Source organism: Oryx dammah, unplaced genomic scaffold (assembly GCF_014754425.2).
Source record: "Oryx dammah isolate SB20612 unplaced genomic scaffold, SCBI_Odam_1.1 HiC_scaffold_10, whole genome shotgun sequence".
Taxonomy (NCBI): Eukaryota; Metazoa; Chordata; class Mammalia; order Artiodactyla; family Bovidae; genus Oryx; species Oryx dammah.
The window spans coordinates 74,725,311-74,737,470 of NW_024070194.1; the positions used below are offsets into that span (position 1 = coordinate 74,725,311).

The window sequence follows — 12,160 nt, forward strand, 5'->3', positions numbered from 1 at the left end:
TAATGGTGATCTGAGTTAAATTCACCCATTCCAGTCCATTTTAGTTCACTGACTCCTAAAATGTCGACATTCACCCTTGCCATCTCGTTTGACCACTTCCAATTTGCCTTGATTCATGGACCTGACATTCCAGGTTCCTATGCAATATTGCCCTTTACAGCATCGGATCTTGCTTCTATCACCAGTCACATCCACAACTGGGTATTGTTTTTGCTTTGTCTCCATCCCTTCATTCTTTCTGGAGTTATTTCTCCACTGATCTCCAGGAGCATATTGGGCACCTAATGACCTGGGGAGTTCCTCTTTTGGTATCCTATCATTTTGCCTTTTCATACTGTTCATGGGGTTCTCAAGGCAAGAATACTGAAGTGGCTTTCCATTTTAAATCACAGATCAGTAACAGTATGAGTCCTGAATGGGAATCAAAAACCCTGTCTTTTCATTGGACCTTTGCACTTTATAGGCTGTGTGACCTTGAAGAAGTCACCAAATCTCCCTAAGTCGCATTTCTCTCAAGCATTAAAATAATAATAAACACCGATCTCACCTGTGCACCGTGTCGGAGAGAGCGCTAGGTATTTACTATACCATTTCATTCTTCTCAGGCTCCCTTGTAGTTATTAGGTTAGGAGTCACCTGTCTGAATTCTGACCCATGAAACAAGCAGAATTGACACAAGCCATTCATGAACGGCTCTGTAAATACAACCCGCAAGATCCACCAGCTCTGTCTTCCTGTTTTGTGACTGGAGTCACATATCACGTAGAGTAGGTGCAAGATAGGAAAACAATCAGACTCTGTGTTACCACTTGCAGCAGAGCCTGAGAAGGATAGCCATCAAGCTACTGAGACTATGATGTGAGCAAGAAATGAGCCTTACTGATTTAAGCCATTAGAACAGTTTAATATAGCCTAGCCTGACTAACAAAAGCACTAAATAAGAAAATAAAATTCACTTGTTTTATATATCAATGTGCTATACAGCTATACAGGTTATTACTGTGAGCAATGATGGCAACCTTGTGAAAATATTAATAGGACTTCTAAGATTTTTAGACAATATAAAGGCTTCCTGAAAGACAGAGTCCAGTTACTATAGACTAGCCACTTTTTACTTCAGTTCAGTTCAGTTCAGTTCAGTCACTCAGTCATGTCCGACTCTTTGTGACCCCATGAATCGCAGCATGCCAGGCCTCCCTACCAACTCCCGGAGTTCACTCAGACTCACGTCCATCGAGTCAGTGATGCCATCCAGTCATCTCATCCTGTCGTCCCCTTCTCCTCCTGCCCCCAATCCCTCCCAGCATCAGAGCCTTTTCCAATGAGTCAACTCTTCACATGAGGTGGCCAAAGTACTGGAGTTTCAGCTTTAGCTTAAATATTATTATATATTTATATGCTCAATATATCTAGGAAATAGATACAAAGATGATCCATTTTACCAAGTATTTTAGCTGATATGACTAGGTAGTTGAAAGCCTATCACTTAGGTTCACTACAATGACACTAAATTACATGAAGTTTCTAAAGACAGTGACCTCTGGCAAAAGATGAAAATGCACACCTACATGAAATGATTCTCTCACTTTAAAACCAAAACTGATAGGATGATTGTAACCATATTTGCAATCTTCTTTTAGGAGATGTCTTGCTAATAGCACTCAAAAAAGAAGAGCAAAATGCTAAGATTATGGTTAATACAATTTTGTATAGACTGAGTTTGCCTAAATTTCAAATACAACGTACACAGAATTGGAGGGAAGCTCTCCTGAGAACCTAAGAAAATGGTGTTTAAGGTACCCTTATTATTTTTTATATGGTGCCAAATTTTCTTGATAAAATTGTTTAGTCAATCAAAAAACTATTTCCTTTAGAGATTTTTGAAGGGATATTAATTCAAGTCAGCAAAAGGAATCATTGATTAAATCCAAGAGTATTATATCAGTTCAAGTGTTCCTTATTGGATGATTATTAGCTGTTGCTGTACAAATATCACTGGCAGGATTAATAAGATCTCTCATAGAATCAAAAGGCCAAAAATAAGTTCAAAGAAGGCTAAAAATATTCCTTAAATTTAATTTTTAAATGCAGCCTTCCAAAAATCAAACATGTATTTTAGAGCAATCTTGACATCTCCAGAAGTGCATAAATGAATTTAAACCTGTCAATGACCTACTTTAATGAAAGAAATTACAGCCATCTTAAATACTTATAATTTATCTTTATAATAATACTAAGCTGCTAATTTTAGAACTTAGAAATGAGAAATTATGGCAAATAAATGAATTTAGCAAAATCAGCCATCTAGAAGACTCAAGTATATTCTTCGGGTAAAGAAAAGCTGAGTTTGCCTATTCCTGAATGTCTTGCCATTGCTGAAAGTTTACAATATTTTCCAATATTTACAATATCAGGCTGGAGGAGCCGCAAGGAAATGCAGGCTAACTCACTAGAGTGAACTCTGTACACACCAGTCACGTACATGTAGACTGAGACAAAGCAGATTGACAAGGGTGCTTGAACCAGCTGCCTGCCTCTCACAATGGCAGAGACTAGCCATTGCCTGCCAAAACCTCCACCTTCTCCTTCCTCCACATAAAAGAGAACACTGCTTTTTTTTTTTTTTTTTTTTGGATGAGCATATTGCTTCCTGGAATAAAACTATCTTATCCACGAATGAACATTATCAATTCAAGGATAATGTGGGACTTTAGTAAAGCTGCTCTAAGAAAACTGGCTTGATTTTGAAGGGCCATCTTTTTTTATTGTTGCTTTACCCCTTACTGTACCCCTGTCCAGTAGCCTTCATGGACCCTGAGTTCCACACAGTAGGAAGAAGACCATAAAAGTCAGAGCTTGAGTGCTTGACGACAGGATGGGATTATCACACAGTTGGTCTAGCCTACATCGAGGCTACTTTTAGAAGAGATAGCTCTATCTCTTTTAAGTCACTATTATTGTGGGGTTTTCTGCTATGGGCTGCTAAAATTTAACTTATATAATTAGTTAATTCATTTTTCTTTAGCCAAGAACCATAATAGTCTGGATTTGTACATGTAGACTCAACTTTAACATTTTTATCCTATTTAACAGTAGTAGCCCAATTTGTAAAAATACTAATATGTCATGTAAGAAAATCAACATTATGAACGAATTATTTTAATGCTTCTTTCATATAAGAAACCTAGAGATAAAAGTTTACCAGAAAACCAGTAAATTCTAAAGGAAATTTTCCCTTCTAGTTCCCAAAGAATACCAAAAAAGAAGTAGGACAATGAGAAACCTTGCATATATTTTCTAAAGAAATTTGTGGAAGAAGAAAAATATTTCGCTACAGAATGTACATTGACATGATAATATGAAGAGCACTTTCTAGTTTAAACTGTTTTCTATCATTTCTATTTCCAACATTCTGTTTTTAAAGATCTATTGATTCAAATATGAGAACAATGGTTAAAATTTTAATTTTTTAATAAAATTCACACTGAAAACTTCTAGTGATGATTAATAAAGGATTATATTTCTTAAAAGTTCAGGATCAAGTAAACAAGTTCCAATTTGTTTGTTGAAAACCTAAAGCTCTGTATAATCATGTCTACTTCAACCATGTACATGAAAAGAAGGAGCAAGAGGAAGGAGAGAAAATAAACCTATTTATGTCCATCTGGGCCCTAAATGAAAAGGACCCCATTCTATTGTATATGTTTTTCCTACCTCACTATGTAATATAGACTGGGGCTAGGAATGCTTTCACCTTTCAATCTAGAAATAAAAAGAATATTTTATTTTTATTCCAAGAATTTAGTATAAGAAAAGAATTCCTAGTACAGGAATCTCTCTCTTCCTCATCTCACTTTGATCTCTTTCTCTTTCTCCTCTAAAAAGGAAGAAAGAAAAAGCAAAATGTCAATACTAATTTCTTTTTTTATTTTTCACAGTAAGTTGCTGATATAGGAAGCCCTCAGGCTATAAACATCTTTTTAGTCGTTATGATGAAGAAAGAAAAACCACAGGTTTCCATAGGCATTGTTTTAGAATTCACACTGCAAGTGACTCTTTAAAAAAAGTAACTCTATCTTGCAATCACTATGGAAAACAGTATGGAAGTTCCTCAAAATAACTAATAGAGTTGCATATGATCTAGCAATTCTACTCCTGGGCATATATCTGGACAAAATTATAATTCAAAAAGATACATGTACCCCTACCTTCACAGCAGCACTATGTACAATGGCCAAGAAATGGAAACAACCTTAATGTTTATTGAAAGAGGCATGGGTAAATACACAATGGAATATTACTCAGCCATAAAAAGAATGAAATACTGTCACTTGCAGCAACATGGACGGACCTAGAGATTAGCATGCTAAGTGAAGTAAGTCAGAAATAGAAAGACAAATGCCACATGACATCACTTATATGTGGAAACTAAAATATGACACAGATGAACTTACCTACAAAACAGAAGGAGATTCACAGAAACAGAACAGACTTGTGGTTGAAAACACTGAATGAAAGTGGGAGGGTTGCTGTTGTCTGTTGCTCTTGTCTGGTCCCTCCGTTGTGCCCCACTCTTTGCGACCCCGTGAACTGCGCCAGGCTCCTCTGTCCATGGGATTTCCCAGGCAAGAATACTGGAGCGGGCTGCCATATCTTTCTCTAGGGGGTCTTTTCGACCCAGAGACTGAACCACATCTGCTTCATCTCCTTCATTGCAGGTGGATCCTTTGTCACGGAGCCACTAGGGAAGCCCACAAACTATTATACGCAGAATGAATAAACAAGACCCCACTGTTTAGTACAGGGAACTACATTCAATATCCTGTGATAAAACATAATGGAAATAGAATATATATGTGTGTACACACACACACGGGGGGCATGGCAACCCGCTCCAGCATTCTTGCCTGGAGAACCCCATGGACAGAGCAGCCTGGCGGGCTGCAGTCCTTGGGGTAACAGAGTTGTATGTGCCTGAAGCGACTTAGCACACCCACATATATACACAGGTGTAAGTGAGTCACTCTGCGATACAGAAGAAATTAACACATTTTAAATCAACTATAATTCAATAAAGTAATTCTTTTAAAGTGACTCTACTATCTCCTATATGTGTATTCATCTCACTAGCTTACTGCTGCTATAGCTTAAGCCAAAGGTAGAAACACAAAGCTTCATGAGAAGAACAACAGTATTCCACATATTTTGAAGTCAGTTAAAATAACATTCAGGTAAACCCAAGATATTTCTGTTATGAATTATTCTCTGGAAGATTATAATTTACATGGTTAATGAATATAGCAAAACTAATTTTGTTAAAGTATCATGGAACTTACTAAACATCGTATGGTTGGTGTAGTAATAAAATATAATTTAAGTGATATTGAGGACTTACCACCTCCACCTCCAAGAAGACTGGCATTTGCTGTTTAAAAGAAAACAAACAAAAGATGTTAAATAATATATTAAAATATGTTTATGCCAGAGTATTCCAAGAAAAAGTTGGTAATGATCATGCCATACATATAGACACATACATATATCACAATATATACTTTCATATAAAAATACAGTCTTTGTTTTATGATGAATGAAAATGTAAATATTCACTATTTGTATCTCCTTTTTCTCTTCAAATGACTATTTTTACAATGTTCTTACATCTAATAAAATACATATTATGATCCTTTCATTACCATTCTGTATCTAAAGTAACCTTCTGTTTTCTCCATTTTGTCAAGTAGAGATATAACAATGTTACTTAAGCAATTTCAATAATTTCAAAGGATAATGTAACAAAAACTATAATGATAATTTTAATTAAATTAAATACCATCAAATAAAGCTATCTCAAGTTACTCAGCTATAAGAATGAACTTAAATAGCAACAGATTTATTCTTTTTTGCATTAATTTTTTGTTTGTGGGAAAGAAACACATTTTAAATATTTTTGTAAAACAATGATCTGTCATTTCATACCCATTTATCTATTAATCTAGCCCACACAATTATAGAAATCAAACAATAAGCAAAATATAAAACAATTCCATTTAGATTTTAAGAGGTCAAATTTTCAGAGAGTTCCATGGCAATTTTTTGCTGAACTATTAAGCAACCTTGCTGCTGCTGCTAAGTCGCTTCAATCGTGTCCGACTCTGTGTGACCCCATAGACGGCAGCCCACCAGGCTCCACCATCCCTGGGATTCTCCAGGCAAGAACACTGGAGCGGGTTGCCATTGCTTATGCCTATGATATATAGCCACTACAAAAGTCAGAAAACAGAACTCTTGGAGCAACATAAAGTATGTAGTAACCAAGGTGTCTTTCTTCATGGAGAAATCTGAGCTACCAAAAGATTATAGAAATCATTTAAGAAGAAATACTAGGAATCTTTAACTTGAATTTTAGTGTGATATCCACAGACCATGCACTGGCCTGGTAAGAGAAGCAAATTTCAGAGTGTTAATGATTCCATCAATTTAAAAAAATGGAACATTTTAAGAATAAATGCCTATATCCATAAGTGATGATTTGTTAATTATTGCAACACTAAAGAAAACATTATAAAAATGCATGGAGAACAAACACCTTTGAAGGTTTTCTCAGTATGTCAATATTAGAGCATCAAATCTTATTTCATATGATCTTCTAAGTACGGGGCCATCTATTAATAATAATAGCTGCTCTTGGCTTTCCCACACTGCTTTCATCACAAATATGGACTGAGTAGCAATCCCATTAGTCAAACAAAACTCACTTCAGATATTACAAGTCATCTGCCACTGTGTCAACTCAGAGCCCTCAAATCCTTCTGACTTCACAATGAAAACATGTAATATTTACTTAGATGGTATCCAGGACTTAATATTTTCCCAAAATCAAACTGTGTTGAAGTGGCAACTTGCTGAAGAGGCATGAGGAAAGATGTTACCAATTCTTTTTTTTTTAATTTATTTTTTTAAATTGGAGGCTAATTACTTTAAAATATTATAGTGGTTTTGCCATACATTGACATGAATCAGCCATGGGTGTACATGTGTTCCCCATCCTGAACCCCCATCCCACCACCCTTCCCATCCCATCCCTCAGGATCATCCCAGTGCACCAGCCCTGAGAACCCTGTCTCATGCATCAAATCTGGATTGGCAATCTATTTCACATATGATAATATACATGTTTCAATGCTATTCTCTCAAATCATTACCAATCATTATCTTGGGTCCATACCCTTTCGTGGATGAGGGAATTTTCATGATGTCTATTGGCAAACCCAAACACTTTCTAAAAATCTTAACTACACGAATTTTTAAAACTGCATGGCATTTCACACTTCTGCTGATTTTTTTATTTTTAAATCTGACTGAGAACTCCTTCCTTGTCTATAGCTTTTCCAGATCCCTGAAACTCCATCTGTTGTCCTCCAATTTATACATATTCATTCATAAAAAAAACTTATTTCCAACAACAAACAACAATAGTAATGAAGAGTAGCTTTACACTCAAATTATCATGCCCAGAATCACAATAACACAATATAACCTATTTTTCCCCAATGCTTTGCTTAATAAAGGTAGAGTTTGCCTGTTTGGAGAGCACAGACCAAGTCCCATCTGTTTAATCAGGCACTTGTCCAATAGATGTGGGTGGATGAGTGGGAGTAGGTGTAGGAACTGAAATTCCAGGTTTGGAGGACCATCAAGTCCATTTATCTCAGATGTGTGCTCATGTCTAGATGAGCATTTCTGGTTACACTTTTAATATCAACATAGAAATATTTCATAAAATTGTGGCATCTAAAAAGTGCACAATCATTTTTAAGTTAATTTCATGTGCATTACCATTCACGTAATAGAATCTTAATTTAAGCTGCTTAAATATATTCAAATCAAATTCAAAGCAATTCTAATAACTATAATCCCGATAATGATTTATCTAAAGAATCCATCAAATTTAAGTCTATTTTATCAACTTCTGTTCTCTAAAATTTTAAAAATAAATGCTTTTTCTTCAGTAAAAGTGACATGCATACGTGCTCAGGCACTTCAGTCATGTCCAATTCTTATAACGCTATGGACGATAGTCCACCAGGCTCCTCTGTCCCTGGGATTCTCCAGGCAAGAATCCTGGAGTGGGTTGCCATGCCCTCCTGCAGAGAATCTTCCTGACCCAGGGATCAAGACCACGCCTCCTGCGTTACAGGTGTATTCTTTGCCGCTGAGCCATAGGGGCAAAAGCGGCAAAAGTGACCTAACTGTAGGCAAATAAAAGTGAATCTTTAGTATGATTTCTATTATTGTATCTTACAAAGCACCCTTTTTGTAATATAACTGATTTTCAACATTTATCGATCAGATGGATTAAGAGCATTTCGTCCATTTCACAGAAGTGAAAATGACTTTCGTGTGTCTGAAATTAACAGTCGTTTAATTTTTACTTAATTACTTCCAATAAATTGAGGTATATCCCAATTAGATAGGAAGTTCTTAAAGATAAGATTTGAGTTTAATAGTTTGGTCTGCATATAATAAGCTCTCAATATGTGTTTCAGAGAAGGCAATGGCACCCCACTCCAGTACTCTTGCCTGGAAAATTCCATGGACGGAGGAGCCTGGTAGGCTGCAGTCGAGGGGGTTGCTAAGAGTTGGCACGACTGAGCGACTTCACTTTCACTTTTCACTTTCATGCATTGGAGAAGGAAACGGCAACCCACTCCAGTATTCTTGCCTGGAGAATCCCAAGGACAGAGGAGTCTAGTGGGCTGCCATCTATGGGGTCGCACAGAGTAGGACAAGACTGAAGCGACTTAGCAGCACCAGCAGCAGCAATATGTGTTTTGTAATAGTCAGATAATTGGCAGATTTAATCCCTTTTCTTTATTGACATGAAAGACAGGTTTTGTTTACTGAAGTGTCTAGAAAGAGAAAACTTTGGTCCTTTTTCTTTCTGTAAAATCAAAGACTGCTAAGGAAACTCCTATACTTTATTTAGACATAGTGATTAATAATGTAGGAAACTGAAACTAGCACAACATTATTAACCAACTATACTTCAATATAAATTAAAACATTTTTAAAAGAATATATGAAATATGTTTATATATTTATGTCCCTATCTAAGTCCCATGTTGGAGGGAATTTTGGATATGCCTCTTGTTATTCCTTGAGTTTCACAGGGAAGAAAATGAAAAAAAGGAACTAAGAAAGCTTGAAGTTGATAAGCATGACGCTGCTGCATCCAGAATATTTAAAAATGGCCTCGCTGAGCATGCCAGTACCATGGCTTAGCTGGTCAAAGCACCTGTCTATTGAACAGAAGATCCTGGGTTCAAATCCCAGCAGTGCCTGGGACAGTATGTTACTGAGCTTCCTACGTGTACAGTGGTAAGGAATCCATCCAGCAGATGCAAGAGACACAGGTTAGGTCCTTTGTCAGGAGATCCTCTGGAGTAGGAAGTGGCAACCCCATTTCCCTGACAATGCTTTCTAAGTAACCAGCACTAACTTCTTTCATATTCTCCTAAATAAAATGCCCCTATTACCAGAAGAGATAGAGGAAAAAATCAAGCTTCAGTAATTGTCTCAAAGACCAATTCAATGAAAAACTAAAATAAAGCATTACAAATTAATGAATCTATTATAGTCTTTCCTCCCACAATAACAACTCAATGAAATGAATAGTTTCACTACTTAGAAAGTAAAAACAGCACTGAACATAAATTGAGTAAGAGTTACCAAAATCTAATTTCAAGTGACACATATGAAGAATTTATTTATAATACCCTAGGCAAATGATTAATTTTTGAAGTTTATGAGAAACTGCTTTATTCTATTTAAACTCAGTTTTGATTTTTTTAATTAAAATTATCAAATTATACAAGTATAAATATTCATTGTAAAACTATCAAAACCAAAAAATAATTAAGAACAAAGCAGGAATCTTTTTCATAGGATAATTAGCCTACATGAAAAATAATCATGCTAATTGACATTAGCATCACTCTTTTTGGTTTTCTCAAGATATAAATGGAATATTACACTACAGTAAGTTCAGTTCAGTCGCTCAGTAGTATCCGACTCTTTGCCACCCCATGGACTGCAACACCTATACTGCAACACTACAGTAGTCTTCCTTTAAAAAAATTCCTAACTGACCCTCTTCGACATGTGTGTGTCTTTTTGAGAATATAATTAGAATTAAATTGTGGATCAAATGATGAAAAATACAATTACTATATTTGTAGTCATATCACTGGAGGTTCCTAGATGCAAAATAGGCCATGGCATTATTAAAAATACAAGACAAAGCTTTAATTTATTAGATACTTACAACACTATTCCTCCTAAGATGTCAAAATCCTTTGCAGTCTATATAAGGTAATAAAAAGGATGCTGAACTAAGAACTGAGAGCCAGATAACCTCCATTTTAACTCTAGTTCAGTAACTAAATAGCAGGTGAATCATAGTCAAAACTATCTTACTTTTCTTCTTCCATTTGGAAATTTAGAATCAATCAGGGATGGCAAACAGATTTTAAACAATTCAGATTCATTAATTACAAGAGACTATCTGCACCTCTGATTGGAGAAGGATTCTGAGGCTAACCCCAGGCTCTGCTGAAAAGAGAGCCATGATTAATTAATAATGCTGGTTACGGTCAGAGGAGGATAGGAAGAATTAAAAGACAGTACACATGCCATATATTGAGCATCTCTGGATCTGAGGACTTCTTTTAGATTTGACGGTTTTGATGTAATCAAATTCGATTCAATCATCTTGAAAAACAAAACTGCTAATCTAATATGTACCATCACTGTACCTTAACATGGATAACAGCTCCTGTGTTTCCAAGTGTGAAATAATTCAGTCTGTGAAACAGTCCATAGCTGGGTGAAACAACCCATGTCCACTGCGAGTCAAACTGGCCTGATAAGTGTTTGGAACATTTTCTTTTATTGCACTTGCCCGGTAATTTCTATTATCTGTATTTAGTAATTGTTTATTTTCCCACTTCATTTCTACCTCCACCCAAGACTATCTGTCAAATAAGCAACAGCCTGAGAGACCAGTCTTTAAACATTGATTAAATCTATTTGTTCAGGGTTTTTGTTTGCCTTTCATCATTATAAAGAAAATTATAGTTGCTTTCATCCTGACAGGATCCTGACCACCTAGTTTAGCTTATTTATTCTGCTTTCTTATTACAACAGAGCACATAGGATGTCAAAACGATTGCTGGCAAAAAATTTTCCCCAGGGGCTCTACTTAAAACACCACTTCATTCACAACATGTTATCCTAAAAAATACAAAAGCCAAAATATCACCCTTTAGAATGGTACACATCACAGTCCCTTGATTTTGAAACTCAAAGTAGGAAGGGATAAAAACACCTGTTAAGATGAAAATCCTAAACACGTGCATGACTCTGGAACCACTTTATACAGGGAGCAACCAACTCAACTGACAGCTGTAGAAATACAATCTACACAGACAAATATAGCTATCAATTTGGCAACAGCTCTCTGTTAACGTTTTTCCAGATTTACACCTTCTAACCAAAATCAAGACTGCCACAAGTTTGGGGCAATGGTGTAATTTCCTTCCTTGAAGCTCACAGGGAGAGAAAATTAATAGGCTTAACTATTTCACATGTAGAAACAAGTCATAAACCTATGATGGATAACTTACATGTCATACAATGCAGAATTCAAAAGAACTCTTCATTATTCCAGGGTCTGCGTGGGTTGGGTAAGCTATAACCCACCTTGAAGCCGAAAATAGAATACAATAAGTCCTACTACGGATAAATAGGTGGGAGGTCATCAGGAATTGGAAAACTTCCTTGAGAGTATTAACAAATGAAACAAAATGGAATTATTCTTGTTGAACTATAAGAGAGGAGCTAGAGCCGTCCTGTTTTGCCAATATGCTGTCACCAGCTATCACTCTGGGTGCTCGGAGACTTCTAGGAATAATGCAGCATGGGAATAAAACTACTTATTTTGTCCAACTCCTTCATTTTACAAAACTGGAAAGATAAAGAGGATCAGAGATGTTAGGTAAGGAGAAGAGCCTAGGATCTACTATACAATATTGCCAAATTCAAATTGGAAATATATATACAGATACATCTGTATATATGATTGTTGTTGTTTGCTTGT

The 12,160-nt window shown here is 36.0% G+C and overlaps 1 protein-coding gene across 2 annotated transcripts in view; it reads right to left on the reverse strand.

Annotated features, from left to right (window-relative positions):
• MACROD2 (mono-ADP ribosylhydrolase 2) overlaps positions 1–12,160 on the reverse strand; it is a 2,300,803-nt gene that overhangs the window by 1,795,897 nt on the left and 492,746 nt on the right. For both annotated transcript variants that reach the window (XM_040248281.1, XM_040248280.1), the window contains exon 4: positions 5,396–5,425. In XM_040248281.1, the coding sequence (XP_040104215.1) occupies positions 5,396–5,425 (30 nt within the window). The remainder of the gene's footprint in view (positions 1–5,395; positions 5,426–12,160) is intronic.